General features: G+C 40.4%; 1 protein-coding gene across 1 annotated transcript in view; it reads left to right on the top strand.

The window, feature by feature from the left end:
- Positions 1-265: 265 nt before the first annotated feature.
- Positions 266-23031, top strand: part of LOC112564005 — a 72930-nt gene continuing 50164 nt past the window's right edge. The window contains exons 1-25 of the mRNA XM_025238513.1: positions 266-472; positions 4030-4224; positions 4904-4965; positions 6086-6193; positions 6771-6929; positions 7432-7634; positions 8899-9046; positions 9755-9919; positions 10166-10233; positions 11241-11351; positions 11743-11911; positions 12517-12763; positions 13437-13605; positions 13927-14226; positions 14458-14637; positions 15072-15276; positions 16121-16367; positions 17327-17540; positions 18181-18275; positions 18692-18741; positions 19386-19507; positions 20065-20305; positions 20851-21059; positions 21667-21806; positions 22154-22263. Coding sequence (XP_025094298.1) covers positions 375-472; positions 4030-4224; positions 4904-4965; positions 6086-6193; positions 6771-6929; positions 7432-7634; positions 8899-9046; positions 9755-9919; positions 10166-10233; positions 11241-11351; positions 11743-11911; positions 12517-12763; positions 13437-13605; positions 13927-14226; positions 14458-14637; positions 15072-15276; positions 16121-16367; positions 17327-17540; positions 18181-18275; positions 18692-18741; positions 19386-19507; positions 20065-20305; positions 20851-21059; positions 21667-21806; positions 22154-22263 — 4015 coding nt within the window. The 5' untranslated portion in view covers positions 266-374. The remainder of the gene's footprint in view (positions 473-4029; positions 4225-4903; positions 4966-6085; positions 6194-6770; positions 6930-7431; positions 7635-8898; positions 9047-9754; positions 9920-10165; positions 10234-11240; positions 11352-11742; positions 11912-12516; positions 12764-13436; positions 13606-13926; positions 14227-14457; positions 14638-15071; positions 15277-16120; positions 16368-17326; positions 17541-18180; positions 18276-18691; positions 18742-19385; positions 19508-20064; positions 20306-20850; positions 21060-21666; positions 21807-22153; positions 22264-23031) is intronic.

Here is a 23031-nt window from a genome sequence, read left to right as displayed (position 1 = left end):
ACGATTTAAAAAGTCGAAACATGGTGCCCATTATTGAACAGGTTTGCGGTCTCCCGGAGTGCAGTTTAGTTTACGACACTTTAAAGTGTCAGTGTCCCAGCACAGGCAATACATCGTCCAATGGCCATTGCTCCACATGTCTTCTCTTAAGAAAAATGCTGACATACAGGAAACTGGGGTCAATAAAGAGGAGGAGTTACTGGGCTAGTTTAGTAATGTAGCTACACCGAAAAGTATAAATATTGATACTCTGTATCCACTTTATCGGTGGGACTTCAGTCACATTGCTCCCTCTTTCTGGCCACATAAAGCTAGACAGCAGCTTGAAAAGAATCCCATTCGAGCACGAAGGCAATTCTCAATTTCGTGGGACAATGTCCCCGAGTGTGCCATTAATACGGACAAAACCAACATGGCTTCTGACACTCATATGCCTTCAATATTTCGTGTCTTCCCTAAACGGCCAAAACCTGTAAGTAAAAGTTTTTAAGAGTCTGTACCAGTGCAGAGATGAGTATTCGAAGACAATCTGGAGAATTGTGAAAATTATTTTGTATTTCTAATGTGAATTGTTGTTTTGAAAAGTAGGAATTAACTTTTTAAAACTATCAATGCATAGAAGTCAACTGTTTTCATACATAATGTATGCTTGATAAAGTAAGTTGCAGTTGAATGTTTTTGCGTAGCAATCTTAACACAATTGTAACAGCCTGAGATTGCTTTTTACTTTGAGCTCAAGTCGTTAAAGCTTCCTCTATTCATAAATGTATTATGTTTATATTCCAAACTGTTTTTAATGCCTCCCTTGTGAGTTGTGACTAAACTTCTCGACTCTCGCCTACATTTAGTTTTGCTGTAACCAGTTTCAAACAATCTTTTTTATTCCTGTTCTCGCCATCGGGTGAACTCATCGTCCGTTGCTGACCTCACATCATGCTTCATGCGCATCATCTGTCATTTTACCCATTCGTTCAACGTTCACTGGAGACCCACCCAGGCCTTTCTTATTCCGTGGATTATATTTCCCAAGCCAAGATCCCTATCAGACACTCCCTGTATTCAATGGATTACCTATTCCATTCCTCGACCGCGCCTGTCTCCTCCTGGATTACTTGCCTGTCCAGGGGATCTAACATCATAGTCTTCACTGTTCTTCGTCCACCAACACTTCCAAGGCGCATGTGCATGTAACATGGCTGAAGACTTCCTCTTATCCTTTCACTGCTTTCTGAAGGCAGCGGCAACCTGTCCAGTTTCTGGGATTCCATACCATTGCTGCTGTGAAGGCTTCATTTAAACATCATAGCTCAGTGTCATTGTGTGGCTGACCATCATCGCAATCATCTTACATCCTCATCGCCATCATCATCATCATCTCCCAGACCATTTTATGATCATCTGCATCGTTCCACCATCAGACCAAAACATTCATCATCATCGGCTTCACTGTCTGCTTCTTCATGTTCATTCGAATTCTATTATGATTACAACGTCTGCCAACACTGCTGTTACCTGTGTCCATTTTCCTATCTTTCTATACGACGAGCAAACCTCGATCCTGCTGCTTTCACTCTCTAAACAAGACTTTATCGTGTGTGTGTGTTTTCACGTGTTACTATTTCTGCATGGTTTTTTAAAGACCCTTCCTTCTGCAAATCAAATTCATAGTTAGTAGGATAACATATATTGCCTCAAGGGTCATTGTCTTTATTCTAATGTTCAATACCACCATTCTTTATTAAAAAGTGTAAAATAGATTAATTATGAGGTGTGCCAACACTGAAAACCGTTAAATTGAAAGAACCATTAAAGTTGCCTTTTCGAATTGTTTTCTTAGGAGCATAATGGAGACTAACGTGACTAAATTCATGAACTAAAATTATGATTATTTATCAAAAACTATTATAATGTGAAAGACATATAGCCAGAACTCCTCCGCCAACTTCAAGCAAAGTTTCATCGACTTTTGACTTAGCTGATTAGAAATAATATCTGGTTGCTTGATAATAGCTGATTAGAAGTGATATGTCAAAGCGTTCAAACTGCTCAAGATTATGCAAGGTAAAAGCCATGGCAACAGGTGACACTGTATTGTAGCGTACGTGAGACCCATGTAATGTTCTACCAAAACTTTTGATCGGCCTGTGTACTTAAAGTGAGAAAAATCACTGGAAAAGATGTACAGCAAGCCTTGTCCTTGGTTACAGTACAGATTGAGAGCACATCGCTACCACACTGGAGATTATGAATGGAGTCAACTTCATAATCAATTTTAGTTGCTCCGTTGTTTACTCGAAACAGGTTGACATTCTTCCCTGCTAGAAGTAGCTTAGAGGACTGTGAGCATTTGGAACTGGGCTCCCAGATATAATACAAGGCAGAGCTTTCTAGCATAAACAATCCCTTTTATAGTTTAGTTAGGAATGAATCAGTAACATAGGTGTAAACATGTCTGTAAGACATGATTCTGTTTAGAGGATAGATGAAGTTGTCTGAAGTTCTACTTCAGAGCCATGGAGCGATCATTGCGCGAGAGCTGCTTAGCATTGAAGTGCCATGGTGTAGCCAGGAAAAAGCAGCAAATAACAGTGGTTCTATAGACAGTTGAAGTTTACAATCTTACCAGCGCCATATCCTTAGACTAGTTTGGCTCTTAAAGCAAATCTCTAATCAGCTATACTTGACGGTAGGTCATGGCAAGTGATGTCTTCTTACACACAGAAGCTGCGATCATTGCTGTTTTCTGGTAAACAAACCAGCATTTTTGTTGTTTATAACAACTGGAGCATTTTTAAAGTAAGATGGACAGAGGGACTGGCAAGTGCTTTCCACCTATCTTTTTGCACACTACGAAGCTCTTTTATCCTTTAGTCAGCCGCAATGCCACAAGCCGTTTCTCCTGTCTGGTCACATGTTCTGTGGTGCCTAGTTCTCACTTCACAGTTTCCTTAACAACCGAAGGTGGGACATGTGACTCTAAGTACTGCTTCAGTATGGTCGCTAACATAGCCACGAGTAGGTGGGTGGGTAATTCTCTCTGGCATTCTTTCAATTCTGCATCTGTGTCCAGAATCCTGAAATTGTCCATAGAGCTGGGTGTTCAACCTCCCTGATTGCAAACTTTTATTAGAGACTCTGGACCTTGTCTTTGAGGACCAGTTTGACTGCATTTACTGTGAAGAGGTTAGGAACGTGACGATTGAAGCGCGAGGTGCTCCACACCGCGTTTCCCGTGGCAACCAGAGCGTCACAGTTTTTCCGTGGTCTGCTCCAAAGATGAGAATAAGAGCAAATTAGGCTATGTAAACTTGTTGATGTTCCGACAAAGAAAGTGATAAACGACAAAACAGTTCTTTCGTTTCACATACTAGAAAACAGTGAAGGGAAAATGCCATACAGCACCACAAAAAATCGCAAAACCAATGTAAGACTTTATGATAAGGTATTGCATGAAAAGAAATGTCTTAAACTCTAGTTTCTGCGTATCTGCATGTAAGCAGACGTAACCAATGGCGTGCACAGTTTTGCCAAATTAAGTTTTAAAAAATATAGGAATAAATATTTACCTGTGATTTCAACAGACACGTACAGGAACAAAGGAGAAACGGAAATAAAGAAAGATAAAAGACCGAAAGTAGAATAACCGACAAATAGAGCAATCACACTTACTACAAAAGAAAAAAAATGAACTGATGAATAGATAAAACGATACATGGATGGATACAAGAACGAATAAATATGTAGATGAAATGATCCATAAATGGTTAGGCGAACTAATGAAAATGGATGAAAGTCTAGATAGCTTTCACAGTCTTGATTTTAAGAGTTCTTCCCACGTTTGGTTTATGTCCTTGTTTAAATTAAAAACAAAAGTGCTTTCTTTCTTTTCTTTCACTCTTCTTTCTTTCGATCCACTCTTCCTTCTCTACTTTTTTCTCAGTGCTTTTGAAGTGTTATGTTTGAGGGTCATTCCTAACATGAGTGTGATTCAGTCTCTGTCAATGCTATGAAACCTTGTATGTTGGGCAGGAATTCTTGCACCATAAGCACGCTGGTGGTGGAGCACAAGAATCTGACTTGTGGACCGGCTGTCATGTATGCTATTTACGGAGACGGCTGGACCATCAATAAAACGAAAACACTACAGTACAACGGATGGGGAAACGACATCAGCAAGCTCGTGGAAAACATCCAGCAGGGCCGAGGTCTTTGCTTCTTGGACCAGTAAGCGAGACATTTCTATTTAGGATAGGTACGGGTGGGTTTTGCCCCTCCACTTAACCTGGGCTTGTTTTGCATTAAGTGCAGAGCTGAAGGCATATCTGTAACGCACATACACGAACACACACGCCACACACACACACACACACAAGCACAATACAAAAACATATTTTACGCAGCGCCATCTTGCTTTGTGCATCATTCCTCTAGCTCTAAACTTGTCCTACTTCAGAGTGTACATAATACTAATAATTATGATTATACTCATCATCATCCATCATATCATCCATCATATCATCCATCCACCTCCTCCTCCTCACCTACTTTAACAAAGGTAAAACGATTTTTTGCAGATGCTTGTAAGTTTTATCCGCATATATTCGTTTATAATACATATTTTAAAAATATTTAGCGTTTACATATAAATATGATTGCTAGATGTGCTTAGCGAATGATTCCTCACACGCACCATATTTTAAAAATTAATACTCAATTACATTAAGTTCATAATTGAGTATACAAACGTATTGTGACCTTAAAGCACGAATCGATTGCAAGGTGTTGATATAATATCAATGACGAATATTTTTAGCTGAGGATATTTACCTGTAGAAGATAAGAGGCACCTGTGCAAAAATGCAAAGTAATAACTGTAGTAAAAAGACCAGATGTATTTGTGCAGGGTTACAGACAGTAAACTGCAAGTCTGCTGCGAGAAATGGACAGGAGAAAACTGCTCGATACGTAAGCGATCTCAGTTACTTATTAACGAATGAGAAGGAAAGAGATTATCAGAATACCTGTACCCAGTAAGCACAGTGGATAGTCAGTAATAGTTTAAAGAAGCTGACTTCAGGCGCTTATCTGGTTCTAACCATTTTCCTTCTCATGCTTCAGTGTTCAAATTTTTCCTTGGGCCTTTCACTTGATTTATTGCAGATCATGCCTCCCTCTGTTTTTTTTTTCCTAGTTTATCTTGAATAATTTTATCTTTATCAGTACTTTTAGCAGGATCGAGTTTAAAAAAAAATTTACTATTTCTTTATTATCAAACTACTCATTTATTGCAATCGCTCTTGATTTGTTCGAAGCAAGAAATTTGCCTTCTTTGTGTGCAAATAAGTGTTATAACTAAAAGCGGTCTACGTTTGATTATTATGTCTTTATTGCATTTGCTTTGCTAACAAAGCTGCCTGTTAGACGTACACAGCTTTTTAACAGTCGCTTAGGATGCTTACAGCTGAAGCGGGAATCGATCTCTTCCTTGCAACACATGTTTCAAGCACTTTAGAGGATTTTTTTGTCCTCCTCTTGACAGAGCTATGTCGAGGCTGTTCGACAGTCGAGCAGCCAGCTCCGGGCCTTTCGCTTGTGTTTGACGCCACTTGACCCGACACTTATATTCTGCATCTAATACATCATTTCACATTGATCGACACGCAAATGTGCAAAGCATCCTGACAAAACAATAACAGGGGAGCATGGTGTCACAAACTGCACCCACATTGAACCCGTGATATTTATGTTGGCCGGAGCATTTGCTTGTGTTTATTTTCTAACAAGTGGCACTTGACAAAGGAATTTATTATTTGTAATTAACCCATGATGCATCTTATAGTTAACATAGGGTTTTTTTTTATTTATAAATATAAAATGCAAGATGCAAGTTAAGAGTTCAGATGGGATGTTTTATTTAGTTATGAAACATGTTTCTTGATATTTAGTTCTTTTCCTTTCCTTTTATTTATCCTTTATTTATTTTCTTCCTTTCTTTATATTTAAGCAGTGGTAGGCGGTGTCAAGCAGTGTTAAGTAGTGTTAAGCAGTGCTAAGCAGTGCAGAATCTACATCTTGTTTGTTTCAGCCATATGCAACCCTCCATGCCAAAATGGCGGCGTTTGCGTGAGTCCAGACAAGCCGTGCGAATGCCAGAGTGGTTGGGCCGGCAATGAGTGCGACGAGAAAATCTCAGGTTGGGACCTGAACAGACTTGTCAATAAGTAGGCGGCATGCCCGAGATGATGTGAGAGGCTGCGTGCCATCAGAATTTTCAAAATGCTAGTAGTGAAATAATCAGTCCTCTATAAAGTCTTGGCAACTCAAGCGTGTTCATCTTAATAGTCATCCTACGGGGCGCCAAGAGTGGAAATCAGAATAACATACAATCCAATTGTTGAAAGAAGCAATAAAGTGTCTGTAAATGTTAACAAAAATGGTTAACGGACTAAATATTAATTGTTTGTCAAAGGTTAAGGAGAACAATATGGAAATGTTTAAAAAAACAATAAATTGTTTACCCTAGTATTTTCATACATAATAAATGCAGTTTCTCCACAACCAATTACACGGCGTTATCTTGGAAACTAGGAAAGTCGATGTGTTTTCAATCTCTCGGAGTGGTCAAAACGATTGGGGCTCTGCGTGGGGTGAATTCTCGTCTTTCCACTTCAATCCCAACCACATATTCGGCTACCTGCACCACAGTACTCCTCTATTTATCCCAAAAGTTAGGAGTCACAACGATTTCAAGATATTTTGTATCGTTGCAGATATAGACAGCGACCACCAGTACTGCTACAACGATAGGTCATGCAAAGGAACCAAACTCTTTGGCGGAGTTGTAACGACGGAACCTGAGTGTTGCGCCTTTGCTGGAGCCAAGTCCTGGGGCAGTACTTACAAGAAAACCTGCCTTTCGTGCGGACAACGTAAGTACAGCACATAAAACATGCACAGAAGATCATCAGAAGCAAATGGTTTTATGACAGTTTGCTTTCCGTCAAAATCAGTTAGACCAGTTTCACGAGTAAAAACATCGAGGAACGGGTCTGGTAAAGAATAAGGCACTCGGGCTCACTGAGTGAAAGAAGGGAACTACCCGTACACTTACAGAGCAGGTTTTTAATCTGTTATTTATGATCCTATGGATGCTAGATCGAAAACAGAAACAGATATAAAATGATGCTTAACATTGGGGAGAATACTGGTAAGCTATTTCGCTCTTTTTTTCATTCTTTCTCTCTCTCCCTCTATCTCTCTCTGTATTTTGAGCGCGTGCATGAAACAAAGTAGAAGCAGTAGGAAAAGGACAAAAAAGCAGACAAAAAATCGACTCCCCCTCTGAAAGTCTAGCATCACCCTCTCCATGTGATACTTCGCCACGTGGCTTCTATGATAATGATCTCGAGTACTCTCTGCTTTGTCCTGCAGCCGCCAACGTATCCATTGTGACGCCACCCTCATCGCAGACCTTCTTGACGTGCGTATCGTCTGGCAACGGTTACTTCAGAACTTTCGATGGCGTGGCCTTTAACTCGAACTCAACCTGCCTGCTGACGATGATGATGACTGCCACCTTCAAAGTCGAGGCTGCCACCGACTGTGACCCGAGAAACACCTGTAAATGCCTCAAGGTACTCTCATATTGTTTCGTGAGAGTGAAGAAAAGCTGATTGACCGAGTAACTTACTTCTCTTGCAATCGCATGTCTCTTTGCATGGAGCTTTCTCTTCCTTCTGCTTTTTCCAGTCTGTTACGCACTACTTGCTCATCTCTTCAAGAACATGAAAGTACTGTGGTTCTCTTCTACGCGTAGATCCACGAGATCTGCTTTTCCTGCTCATTGCTGCTGATTGAAAAAGGAACTCGCAATACTTTAAGGAAGGAAAATAAGAAACAGTCTCTTTATAGCACTTTTCTTACACCTGTTTTTGTTGTTTATAACTATGAACGGAAGAGGTGCAGCCGTTCGACGTCGTCAAGATGTCTGACGAGTTGGAACGAGTCTATCAGATCATTTGTACCATCCGAAAATTGTGTAACACGCATCGCGTTCACACATAGGATCGTTAATGAACATTGCTGACAAGCGATCTCATCCCGAGAAAGCGCAGGGAATAGTCAAGTCCAAACAGAAACGTCAAATTTCAAAAAATTTAAGACTGACGAGCACGGTGCCAACGTTTGACTGTCGTAAAAGGTTGTCCACACTGGCGAACTCATTGACCTAGAAAACGGCAATTTTACAGCTTAATATATTCTCCGATTATATACATCTTTACCACCAAGATAGCAAACTCTGGAAGCTGATACCAGACCACAGACCAAGCAGAAACCCACAAACTGTTAGTGCTATGTCTGTAACAGCAGCAAAGGTAATATCATGGTGTTGCTTTTCGACTGTCTAAACAAATGTCACCACCACAAAACCCGAATCTACAAGACAGGCATGCAAGCATGCATAAAAAGAAAGTGATAGAGGAACAGGTGCACTAATTTCCTTCATACAAACAAGACAATGAAAATGGCAATGACAATATTTTGATGATCCTTGTGTAAATTTTACAGCACCAGAGTTCGTCTAAAATAAAAATACATAAATATTCCAATCGTTTATCCAAACATTAGACAGCAAGTACCAGTATAAAGCAAACAAAAATATTATATACATAATACAAATAAGAGTTTTTTCCCATTATGAACGTCTACTCAGCTGCTCTAGATTTAACAGTTGCTTCCCTTCCGTTGAGATACCTGATTGCCTCAAGAGTAAACGAAGAGATAAAACGCTCGGTTTTTCATTAGAAGATGATAAATTTTTAACTGAATCATGAAATTTACATATTTATGCATACATACATTCAGGACAGGGTTATATCCCACTGACACATATTGCAGATCGCGTACTTCAGAGAGACTGGCGGTGAGTTCTATTACGCATACTTCAACGGAACACTCACGAAGTACATCAGTGCAAATGCAACAATCGTTGAAAGCATCGACGCCGACTCTTTGACTTCATCCAGTGCTGCTAATCTAGGCGGTGGTAAGTCCTGTATTTGCTCAAATGTCTAGCAAATAAAGGTTTAGTAGGGTACAACAGCTTTGTAATGGCTGGGGAACGCACAATACAAAATATTCTTATTTCATCTTCGGCAATATAATAATATATAACCCCACTAGACTTTAGTCGTAGGACTGCAACTGAAAGATTTAAACTTTCGGAAATGCAACAATGTGTGTGTATGTGTATTTATTTAAAAGTAATCATACACAAATAAGCGGAATTGACGATAGTAAGTGTAAAACTACTTTCAAATAGATAAAATGCCACAATACTGTATTCTTTTTGTAAACTATTAGAATGATATATAATTTTAAAGTAAAATGCTTTACACTTTATTTACCGTTTACACCTTTCATTCTTTTGCGTCTCATATCTAGCCTAAATCTTAGAATAAATTTAGTGTTAACATTCTGTCAAAATGTCTGTAAAAATGAATTTTTAAAGCTCATTTACTTCTTGAGCAAGACATTTTTCTTGTGCTGTGCAGGGATAAGCAGAAAGTTGCAGGCCAAGAAAGGAATTTTCGAATTAGATACTGAAAAATATTAACTTGGTAAAATTTATTATTAATTTAATTAATTTTATGAGTTTATTAATTGTATCAATATCGATTGAATGGGTCTGTTTGACCAACTTTCAAATTGTATTACATTTAATAAATTGCTCTCAATCCGATCTGTGATACAGTTATGGACATTCAGCGTATAGGAGACATGGATTACTTAACTTGGAAAACCTACTCAGTGACAATCCGATTTGACCCTGACGGAAACATGTACATAACGATACCTGTAACCCACAACTTTGGTCAGATGAGGGGCGCTTGTGGCGACGCTGACCGTGACTTACAAGGTAAGCAGGCTGGGGCAGCTAGAAGCTAGTATTAACGATAAGTTAAACTGATCATAATCATAATAAGCATTTTAATGAGTGCTAGATAACTGATGGTCAATGACAACCAATCAGCTGAAGTATGAGCAGTGTAACTGACTTCCCTTAAGCTATCGTTGGCCATCTGGCCCCTCACAATAAACTTTTTTCAGTTGCGTGACATTGACACATGCTACATCTTGCAGTTAACTTTGTATTTACTTTCAGACGAACTGAAATATGTCGATAACCAAAACCAAGCTGTTATGCTGATCAACGAGTACAGTTCTACACCAGTAAGACACGGTTTAAATCTTTTGTGTCTGTTGCTTATGAGAAAGCGTAAACAAAAGCAAAAAGGGCATGATTTTGCTCGTCCTATCAAAATAAGCTTATTACCACTACTTTATCATGTTGTTGGATTGTTTATTAACACATACTTACAGCACCCGTGAATTGCAGCTGCAGCAGCTACCCGCTCTTCTAGGGTAAAATAACCATCGCATCTTTAAATTAAAAGGACAAGTCCACACAATACAATCAGAACTTGATGACGGGCAATAATCTATTGTGTAGGACTTGTATGCTATTAGTTGTAGCACTTGCTTACACCTACAAACATGCTTAAAATTGTCTCCTCGCGTGCGCACCCCAACTCTCACACACATATTAAATACATCAACTAACAGAAATAATAATACATACACATACATACTCACGTTTAAATACAAACACTAATTAGAATAATAGTGTGGGCTCACTTGAAGACGTACACACTCGCGCACGCATACCTAGATATCTATACACACATTTACATACTTCGCCATCACTTTTATGGTTTCTCTTGACTCCCTGGCTGATGCACTGGGGGCTTTCTGTTTGACCTCAGTTAGTTCTTGTAAACTTTGGTAGAAATATGTCTTCACTCTCTGCAACAACCATCAATTATAAAGACATATCACCGCCCTCATCTGATGTACATATTAAAGCTACATACAAAAAATACAGGACAGAAAAGAAACATTACATCAGGGCTTCTGCTTACGCAAAAAATTGCGTACAGTACGCAATAAAAGTTCGGAGGACCCCTTCAATTTTCGTCAATGGGGTCCCCTTCAAATTTGGGCAAAGAACAGGGACCCCTTAAAAATCTGAAGAAGGGGTCCCTGGGACCCCAAAGAATTTAGCCTTAGCAGAAGCCCTGTACATATATCCCCTACTACCTACAGACAGTGCAAGCGGTTTTATGTAAAAACAATAAACATGCCAAGGGGAGACTGTACACCAGCTTTTCGTTGCACAGTGTGGAAACCCGTTTGACGTGTTGTGTGAAAACGAGGCCATGAAGAGCGAGGGTAGAGAAGCCTGCAACGCCATAAACTCTCAACTCTTCCAGCCATGCTACAGTACTCAGGTAAGCGTTACTTCGGATCTTTCCTAAATTTTAGTTCTTTCTTTTCTTAAAATCTCAACTCTGACCCCTTGGCACCAAATTCACCAATTGGCCTTTGAATGCAGCAGCGCCTTGACAAAAACTGTGGACAATTCCTCAATAGAAGCATTTCCAAATCCAAGTGCAGGTCCAGATTTCGGTCAGCAGCAAAAGTTTAGTCTCAACTAAGATGGACGCTAAGTTGACGGGATTGAATGGAACGTGGGCTGACAATGACCGACGAACTTCTAGTGTTTCATTGGTTAAAAAAACGAACTGAACCTGGCAAGAAAAGAAATCCACATGGTTCTATCCCTACACAGCCCATAAGCAAGTAGACGTAACTGTGAGGGTTTCATTGTTGTTTGTGCAGTCGATTTCCCCAGACAACGCCTTCCAACACTGCATGATGGCGTACTGCACGGGTAGAAAGCAAAGCAAGAGCGTGGCGGAGCAAGCGAGATGCAGTGCCATTGCCAGCCTTGCCAGCATGTGCGCGGAGCAAGGTGTGGTGGTGTTCTGGAGGTCGTCTACATTTTGCAGTAAGTGTTTTGACCACTTTGACGATCACAGTGATGATGACTACAGGGAGGACGTTGTGTCTTGGCCTTGCATTTGTGACATATCTGACTATACAATATTATACCATTTAGAGAAAACACATTTCTTCTTCAGTGAAAGAAAAAGACTACAAACACTAAAATATATGTTCCATTAGTTTTGTTTGTTATTGTTTGTTAAACGATTTTAAGATGACTATGAAAAGAGACTGACATTAGGCAAGACTTTTCTTAAGCGCATAAAAATAATTTAAAGTATACAGCGATATTACGGTATACGCTGTCCTGGTATAGGTTTTTAATCCACAAAAGACAAACCCGAGAGAACTCAAGCACCAACATGCACATGACACAGTAAGGGGCACGCGCAAAGTGCATGGTCGAAAACTGGGATTTAATTTAAATGGAGGTGTTAGCTGGTCACAAAAAGTATACCTAAAAGAGACGGGTTAGTTCGCCAAACCTGTATGTGTGTTTATCTACAAGACAAAAAATATGAATGTCAAATTACATGCTTTATTTATTTTAAATGCCGTTCACAAAAGTTAAGAACAGTTGGAGCAAGCAGACTAGTGGCCGTTTTGCAGGTCGCGAGTGCAAGGCCAACCAAACGTACACGGCTTGTGGGTCTCAGTGCCCCCGGACTTGTGGTGTGCCCTTGACCAACTACATGAGCGAGGAGTGCAACAAGTGCGTTCCAGGATGCCAATGCAAACAGGGGCTTATGGCTTACAATAACACTTGTGTGCCGCCCAGCGAGTGTCCATGCACGTACAAGTCCAACGTCTACAGCGTCGGCGAGATCACCGAGACAGTGGATCACCGCCAGATATGGTGAGAACTAGTTCACTCTGTTCTTTACATCAGAGATGGTTACCTTTTCTACCTTTCTGCTCAGGTGCAACCATTTGTTTGTTTGTTTGTTTGTTTGTTTGTTTGTTTGTTTATTTTGGCACTGTATGGAGTTCTACTGTAGCAGAAACCCTCCCTGAAAGCAACAAGGTTATGAGTCACGATTCTCCGACAGTTGGCTGAGCTTATGGAGCGATGGTTGTGAACGTGGCCGAGATTTTCTTGTTCTGTTGCAGAGACAAGAAGCTCTGGGTGTCTGTTGGTCTCATTGTCCCTGTCTTGTTTCATATTCATGTTGTGCAGCGCTTTATTCTGCCATCCGAAAACACCTCTCGTTAAAATCGTATGACGCTTTACTTTCAGATATCATGCTGCTGCCAAGTTCACATTCTATAAACTTTACTTTCACATTAATGAAAGCACTTAATGTTAGTCTTGTCTGATGCATCATGTTACAGATCATACGGCTCATCACTTTTACACTATGACACTTTCACGTCTTACCTTCACACTTACATTGTGGTCTCCTGATGTTCCTGTATAGTCTCGATTTTTCGGTGTGAAGGAAAACACTAACATTAACCCGCCTAACTGGCGCACAACAGTTTGATTTATCTCCAGTAATTTATGCTAGAATGTTACTTCGTCTTGTCAGTTCATGTGAACCCTTCGGTCATTGGAGCTGCAATACCACGGAGAGTACTTCGTCGTGCTATGTCTTGGGACACAGCAACGTGCAGACCTTCGACGGCTTACGACTCATCCTCGGGGCCAACATTAGTGATGTCAGCGAAAAGTGCGGCTACAAACTAGTGGTTTCAAAGGTCAGCAACGAGAAAAACTCTTAACCGTGCAAATATGAACGAACGTTTGGCCAAGTTTGGCACACTGTAAATAGCGCAGACAAACTATACCAGCAATTCATCACTCGCAACAATATTAGCACAAGATTTGCTTGCAAATAAGAGCTCACAACAAACATCTCGGCATAACTTATCCCAGACAATTTTGAATAGGCAACTGACTGTTTAGCACAGGAAACTGTCACAGACAATCTGGCAAACAAATCTTATCCCCAAACACTACCAAAAAATCCTCAATATAAATATCGGATATTCTTAACTTCACTACTTCTATTTTGGCAGAGTCAAGATTTCAAAGTCAAGATAGAAGCCTCACCCTGCAGCATGGGCGGTGGTCTTTGTGTCTCCTCAGTAAAGGTCGATTCCCGTGCATCGTCATGTCAACTTAAACTGGAAAATGGCGAAATTAATGTCTACAACAATAACAAAAAAGTCACGCTGAATCCCAGCAAATGCGGTGACTTTAACGCAAAAAAAGTAACTGCGACTGCAACGACAGTGGAGACCCAAGATATACGTGTGACCTTCTACACTAACAACATTGTCCGTGTCGACGCCAAAATAGAGCAGTTATTTGGTGAGGTAGGTCTTGCATAAGATAACAGAAGTAAATTAATTAGATTTTAAACTAAATTTGCTCTGGATAGAATTGCTATTAGTGTACCCTTTTGGTAACTCAAACATACAACATTCATCAGGAAGGATTAAAACACACACACACTTTACGAAGAAGAGTGTCTGTAGGCACTAAAGCGCTGACATTTTTTGTATGGAAGGACTGATTGGTGTCAAGATCAAAGACAATTGTTCCAGGTGCAAGGTATCTGTGGCAACCTTAACCTTGCCCGTCAAGATGATCGCATGCTTAGTAACGGCATTCCAGCCAGCGACGATAACGAGTTCATCGAGGCTTACTCTTACATCCCTGGTGATGAAAGCAAGTACTGTGGGACAGGATTCAAACCTCAGCTAAGCCCAATACCTGCTCCGATTGTAAGTCTGCAGCTCTTCTATTCAACTTTGTGCCCCCACCAAGCGCCCTCTATTTTACCATTTCCGTCCTTTTGATCATGATTATGTGTTGCACACATTTTAAACGCTGTTTCCTGCAAGAACGGGTAGCTCTTGTTGGATTCTTGCGACGGTACGTACCAGATATACTAGCAAATCACAGACTCTCCCCACATTTCTCATTCTGCAAGCTGATTGTCAAGGACAATTTTTAGAAGTATCTAGCATTCGCAGACTCACAGAAAGTTCCCCTTCAAAATAAAAGTCAAACGCACCAATCGAGTAACTGTTAAATCCTTAGTTTGTTCTTGAAACAATGTTTAACTTTTCTTTAACCACGTCAGCAATGAGGAGACTTTGGAGAATGCCAAAAGGATGTCAGCAGCCATAACGTCTGTCTGCCTATCTGTCTGCAGTGCTTGGAGTTGGTGGCGTGGCTCACATATTATGGGCTAGGCATGCACGTGAATTACGCACAAGACGCATGTAGTTCTAACCCCAGCCCGCCCAACATCTGTCCATTCGTCACCACGATGGCTGACAGTTTGCGCAGGTCCATTTACGATCTGCTACCCAGCGACAACACGACCTACCCTCTGTTGACTAGCAGCTGCAGCACCCGTGAGTATCATGGCCTGCAATTCTCATTCTTTATTGACCACCCATAGAGTCCCCCGAACTTACCCATCCCAAATTGCATGTCTACTATTTGGAGTCGCCGTCGATAGTCGTTTGTCTGTTTGTAAACAAAATAACATCAGTGGAATTTATGTAACTACTCTATTTATAAACCTTTTACTATTCTTCTCTTTCATTCGGTCTGGCAACACGGGCATGTGGCGTTCCATTCACCGTCTTTCGTCATCTAGCACCTACTTTTTTTTATTATTGCGAAGATGAAGATGTACAAGGCATTGGACTGTGTTACGCCATACGAGCTATCACAGAGTGTCAAAATGTGTGGGTTGGGTGGATGTTTCCTTTACGTTCACTCTCTCGCTCACTAGGCAATTCGTTTATTCATTGACCCTCACACCTATTCACTCAATACAATTAAAAAGTAGTGTAAACAAGAAACCATGGACAAAAGCCCACCGGTAAAAAAAGAGCCCAGTATTTTCATTATTATTCCAAAAAATTCATATCCATCCATTTATCCATGAGCAGTTATAAAGTGATTGCAAGTGGCACCTTAGGGAGATCAAGAGCAAGCGTTTTGTCTTCGTAGTTATCAAGCGGTGTTATACCCGGCGGATGTTGTTTTACCCCTGAGGCTAATTATAAAACAATGACTAAGACGTCCTCGAGCAAAGGAACATAAAACAGTGTCCACAAGGTATGGACATCTTTTTATAATTACGGAGACAAGGAATTTGCCTTTGATTTTCACCGCCTGTCCTGTGACTATGCCCCCTCCCCTTTATGCGTTATGTGCTCATTCATTATGCACCCGTTCATCTTGCAGCCACCCCGACATGTCCTCAAAATCTCGTGTACCGAAGCGTCGAGGTCTGCAAATCCCTCTGCCGCGATGCCCTCTACATGAACGGAAGCTGCCTCCCGGGTACTGTGCAAGGGTGCGCCTGCGACAAGGGAGAGGTGAAAGGCGACGACAACGTTTGCCACGAGCCACCCGAGTGCACGTGCTATGATGCTTCCCGGGGTGTCATCTACCAGCCCGGAGAAACGGACGTCACCAACTGCCAGAGATGGTACGGACCTCGATTGCTAGTCCCATTGATACACCCGATGGTGCGTCACAACATTAGGGTACTGTCCCTCTGTCATAGAGGGGCCACGCGTTGCTAGTCTCACAGGGTTTCTATTTCTGTTTCAAGTGTGGGTAGTCGTTAATGACTAAAAGGTCTTGCAGGCAAGTGGCATATGACAAATCTTTATTTACAAAGATAACAGAATAAGCAAATTTATGTTGTTGGTTTTTTGTTTTGTTTTTTTTCTTTGTGTTTTTTGGGGGGAGGGGGGTTGCATCTAGCCCTCGATCGAAATGAAAATGAAATGAAACACCACTTAACTATAAAACAAAGGCATTAAAGAGGAAAATTAGAATATGTACAAGAATTAAGGTTGTTTTCTAATTTGACAGGGATTTTTTGACTAGTGAATAACTAACAGATTGGTTCGGGTACATTTTCTTTATTGTTAACAATCGGCGTTTACGTTGGAGGGAAGATCTCTGGAAATAATCAAAGGTTTTGCTATAGATGTTTTAGAAGTCCTGGTTTGAACAGGTATAGAATGGATTCCGTTTGTTGGAGGTATGAGGGAAGGTTGTTTTATAGGACGCTACCTGGATATTTCAAGCTCGCCTTGAATAAGTCAATTCTTGGTATGGGAGCACTAAGCCTAAGGGGATCCTCTTATTATTTTTTTATAAAATAGTATAGAAAATCTGAGGAAAATTGAACCTGTTATTATGTTATAGACGAGAATACTTTTGTAATATTTTATAACATATCATCAAATACAAAAATTTCATTAAAAAAAAAACCACACACACACGTACGTGTATATGTATCAGTCTGTCGTCAAGAGAGGACAACTTCGTTTTTCTCATCTTTTTTTTAAATGAAAAGCAGTTAAAAGAAGCAGGGGAGGGTTACAGGTACATATCAGTAGCTGCACTCACCTAATGGTGTGATTATGTGGGCAGCACTTGTACCAACAGCATTCTAAGTTGTGTGAAGACCGAGTGCGACCAGACGATATGTCCAGCCGGCCAGGAGGAGGTGTCGGACATGGTCCCCAAGGAAGGCGAGTGTCAGCGTCTCCTGTGTCCCACCAAGTACTCCAACGAATACGGTTGCGCAGACAACGAATTCCAACTGAGTAGCTGCCGGTGTCCCAATGGCACGGCGGAGACCGCCGTAAGTCGTGGAAAGTGAGAGAGAGAGAATGAAAAAGAAATATTGCTTACGTCAAGATGGACAGATATAAATATCTACGTGCTTACTTTGCGATTGACCAGCATAAATGTTTATGGGACACACACACACATAACCACGTGTACACACTCTCACACGTACATGAAAATGCCCGAGCTTGAACTAGTCACTCCTGCTGATGTGTGTGCGCCTATGTTGTGAGAAAGACAAAGACAAAGGGCGAGAAGGTGAGCAGAGTAGAAGGACATCTTCACTGAAGCATTTCCAAAACGTAGATGACGCTGGCGAACGAAAATAAATGTCAGGGTCTGATCAGTCGCACAATTTCTAAATTTAGACACTTTTAGGCGATAAATGTATCTATATAATCAGTTTTATAGAAACACAGTTCAAAACACAGTTCAAAACACAATTAAAACTGAAAATGAGATAAATTATTTAAGCTAAACTTTCGTTTCTTGTCAGACATGTTTTCATATGCGCTTGTGCAACGCATATGGGAGGTCTTTTTAAAATTTTTAAATTCACTTCTTTAGAACATTTTTAAGTTTTAGAAACGTTGTGCAACGGTAAGAAAGGCCTTCCTGAGATTGAGACAGGCGTTATTACTATGCTTTCATAGTCCGGAGAGTGTGTCCCAAAAGACAAGTGTCATTGCTATTACTTGGGAAGCTGGTACGAAACCGGCGCAAACATCACAGAGAACTGCTTCATCAAGTAAGTATGATACTGATAAGAAATAAGCACAGTATTATTGTCAGACTTCTAAGGTAAATTTTATGTTTAAAATGTTGTTCTTTCTATAGTTTCTTTTGAACTACTGATTTTCATCCCCCGCTACCTCAACGTTTTCTTTCCGGCTGATTTTTACGTTTGAAATAAATGAAATACATAAGGTTATAAATTAAATATTAAATTTCATAATGTAGTATGGGACAAGGGTTGTGTTCACGTGTATTAACAGTCAAATGTGTAGTGCATATTGATGTGTTGAAACGATAAGGTATATAAAAAAAATAATACACTTTTAGACTGTACCAGTGCAGATGGATTCACATCACTCAGTGCTAATATATTCGATAGTTTTAAGGAAATAGTTTTGTATTATTTCATGAAGTTTGTTCTTTCCCCAGGACCTGTCTCAATGGTATATGGTATGTTACTGACTCAATTGACTGCATAGGTAAGACAATGAATTATTTCTTTATTAATTAGTGAGTGAGAGAATCGAAGCTTTACCATATGCTGCATGGTGGTGATTGTAAAACATAGAACAGAAGGGATAATTGTGACTGGAATCTTGTAATTATCGCAACTGCATCCAACTAGGAGCCATTTGTCAGGACTAACTGTATGGACACCAGAATTTGCCCACCTCGGGTCTGTAGTGTTGGATAATCGCACACAGCAATGATTCAAAGAGATGAATACACGACATCAAACTCGCATGGATGGCAAACTTCAAAATATTCGAGTAGAAGAAGAAGCTGTAGAAAAAAAGACGGACTAAGAACAAACAGAACAACAATATGCTGGACACATATTCAGATTTACTCCTGAATATTTTAAGTAAAGAAAAGGAGCATTAAGCATGTGTTCTCGTTAAATTGGCCTTTTCGTGAAAATTCATTTTGCTTTTTTAATTTGTTATTGTACAACTAAAGAAAACTTTTAATGAAGGTCATAGTCAAGTTCAACGTGATGTATCGTGTTAGGAAAAGATTCTTAATGAAGAAAGGGGTAACATATGTGTCTGCAGTTTGAATGAGGCGCACTTATGCACTTGATGCCCTATTGATTTATTTTACATTCTTCTGTCCCATTAAGCCACCTGCGTGATATCAGGTGCCAGGAGGAGGATCCAGACATGGGACTACACCCGGTACTACTTTCAGGGCTCCTGTGTTTACGTGCTTTTTCAGTCCGTCTCAACCGCCAATCCGTTAAAAGTAAACATTACAAGATATTTTTTGTGGCCTGCTGGCATGAAGTTGGTCTTCCTTGTGATACTGTTAGTCTCTCTGTCTAATTGACTGGCCGGCTTGCTGGAAGTGTTCACATTCCGCCTGCGTGTCTGTGTCTCTGCCTTTTCTTACACATCATCATCATCAATCCTTATAATCATCATAATCATCAGCAGCTATACCAACAACAGGGGCAATAATAATTTGTGCAAACGTACACAGCCAAATGCGTCAATATATTTACATGCACAGACAGACAACGAAATCGTAAATCGAAATCGTAAATCTCAACGAAATCGTAAAAAGAACAAAGTTAAGGAGAGAAAACACTAAAACCTTAAAAAGTAAGGAGAAAAAAATACTTAAACAAAAAGCCCTGATGTCATTTAAAAAAGCAGGGAAAAAAGAGAAACAGAAAAATGAAATAATAAAGATAATTTGAAGACAAATAATACGCACACAGACCTAGCAATTGATGATTGCTTGATTTATTGATTGGTCGATTGATTGATTGATTGATAGAAGTTTGTCCTGGTCTACAGATCACATACCAAAACGTGATGTGCGGTAGCTCAGGGGTCCCATGCTCCACGTCAATGCACGTTTATGCGTACAACACGACCTTCCAGTTTCTCCGAGGAGTAGGCCTCATCGTCAACAACAAAATAATCGGTATGGACACGGCATGGAGTATGGCCAACGGCGTGGTGCAGATCTACCCTTCCACATCCTCAATGAGCATGTTCTTGAGGGATGAAGGGGTGATGATACTTTGGACCGACGGTCAGTGGAGACAGCTTCCATTCCTCCCCTGTTATCTTTCCCACCGTATTTTCTTTTTTCTTTTTCTTAATTTTTTTTTGTTTTGCTTGTTTGGGTTCCAAATATTGTATCTCTGAACAAATCTCAAAATGATTGTTAATATGACATCGTCTTTGGTGCATACTGAGAGGCTACAACACAAAAGTTATCATTCAAACTGCTTCATGTCTTTACCGTTGTTGTCCTGTCCTCCGTGAAAACAACTTTCGGTCTTTGCACAAATCTTCGCAAAGTACTTCATGCACTATCAGTCCTCGAAAACAAATTAATATCCACGAAAAGTTTTTCATGTTCGTTCACATCTCTTTTTATCTTTGCTAAGCACTTCATTTCATGATTTTTTTAAAAAGCTACTTCCATTTTGGACCCTCTTACCTATTTTTATAAATCCTTTCCTGATTTTATAATTACACGGTCGTCTCGCTCTGTTTCTTTTCTCACTCGGCGGCAAGGAAAGAGAATGCGTATATCCATGTCTGTCCGCTACCTTTTATGATCTCTTGCAGGTCTTTTTAGCCAGATTCAGGTGACCAGTAGATGGAAGGGACTAACGTCAGGTATGTGTAGCCCTTACGACGAAAACTCCGGCAACGACTTGATGACGCGCGAAGGGGTGATGGCCGATAACCCCAACCAGTTGGGCAACAACTGGAAGGAGCCAGGCTATTCGTGCAGCGACGTCCCGGAAAATCAAATTTCCGTTACCCCATGCACCGTGAGTCTTGTTGCTATAGGTTTCCCTTGGGAAGGTAGTTTAGCTTCAACGGGAAACAACAAACTTAGTAAAATAGCAGGTTTTATAGATGTGATAAAAATAAGACGCCGCGATGATTTGAATTCAGGGTCTGCTTTAAACACCTTGAAAACAAATGAAGAAAAATACTAGGATTCTAAACAGGGACAGGAAGTGGTATGGCAAGTGCAAAATACAACCAGCGTTTATTACAAAACATAAAATTGTCCAATGTCCCACTTTTTGTGCCTAAACTAACTGGACAAAGAGTAGTGAACGAGTAACAGATACGACATACCTGACGACGTAAAACGAATATAGCCTAGCGGAGGTAAAACTGTGTGAATCACTTCAGCAGAGATAAAGGTAGACAGCACTGCAGACCAGAGGAGATAAACAAATTACAGCATTACAATTCAGCGGACGTAAAGTGGACAGTGACATGTTTCAAAAACGTAAAACCGATTGGAGTACAGAACAAAAGACGTAAACGACAGGAGCAAGACTGCACACAAGGACAAAGCATGGTGGACATAAAACTAAGAGAAGTAGAACGCCATCGACAATTTTCCCTTATACTGATGTGCAGGATAAACCAAACCGTCAGCAGTGGGCCACAATGTCGTGTGAGATCATCAAGACCTCACCAAACTTCGCAGCATGTCGCGCCGCGATGGCGACGTCAGATGTGGATGGGTTCTACGTGAACTGTGTGAACGATGCATGCGCGTGAGTTTAATGGTGTGTGCGTGTGTGATTCACCAACACGAATACCAGGACAACACAGTCATCAACAGAAGTGGTTTCAGTTCCAGTGTTTTATTCTTTTTATCCTTGATGGCTATTAAGAAAGTGATAAAATCCTCACAAGGGGGTTTACCAAGCTCATAACAGGTAGCGAGGACAAACATCCTATTTACAAATAATGAGTTTTGAAGTGAACAGCTGTTTCCATTACAAAAGTAGTATCAAATATATTTATATAAACGTTATTTTCTCTCTCTCTCTCTCTCTCTCTCTCTCTCACACACACACACACACACAGAAATACAAACATTGTTTAATATTGCCGACAGTTGTGACAGTGGCGGCGACTGTCAGTGCGTGTGTGACGCTCTCAAGGAGTTTGCTGCTGAGTGCAGCCGCGTGGGTGCCGCTGTGAAGTTCCGCAGTCAACCTACGTGCCGTGAGTAAAATTCATTTGTGAACCACAAGTGCAATGATACGGTAAACTAGAGTTCGTTTACTTGTAGTTGCTGCCTCCTCGGCCATTGCATCAAAATTCGAGATAAAGACCTGATAAAATTTACTTAATGGAAACCTTTTACTGGTTTGCTCCTAATAATGGCAATACGATTCAAGGATGTGGCGCTGGTGGTACTGAAACTGTACCTGATTAAAGAACATGAATGGACATTGGATTGTACAGGGGAGATTCCTTGCTGTTAAGCTAAGTATTTAGCATCCATATAATCAGAGGATTTTCCCGACTACTGAATTTTTCAGGGATTTTAGATTCCTCCCTTCTTCCTCCCGTTATTTGTATCGCTCAGTTGCAGAAAACGTACACACGAGTGTCCATGGGGTAGCAGTGTTTGATTGCTGATATTAAGTAACTGCGTTATTAATGTCGTTTTTGTACGTGTACGTGTCACTAAAATCTAGCAAGCATAGGCTTTTGATCCTTCACGTCCGGTTTTTGACAAAGAGTTTTTCACAGACCTCCATTCTAAACTTTCCCCTTTTTCGATTCTCGGTGTCAAATTGTCTGCGTTTTCAGACATCTCTGTCACGTTATCGTTACGTGATTTGGTTATTTACGTACTTTTCTGAGTTATGAAAATCCATATTAAGCGCTGCAACCTCATAGCAAAGTAGTTTGAAGTTATACATCCTAGCGTGAATTCAGCTAAACGTGCCCTCACTCGTAATTAAAAACGAAGTGGTCATTAAT

Source organism: Pomacea canaliculata, linkage group LG5, assembly GCF_003073045.1.
Source record: "Pomacea canaliculata isolate SZHN2017 linkage group LG5, ASM307304v1, whole genome shotgun sequence".
NCBI lineage: Eukaryota > Metazoa > Mollusca > Gastropoda > Architaenioglossa > Ampullariidae > Pomacea > Pomacea canaliculata.
Note: the sequence above shows the minus strand (reverse complement) of the source record. Positions and strands in the feature narration are given on the sequence as shown.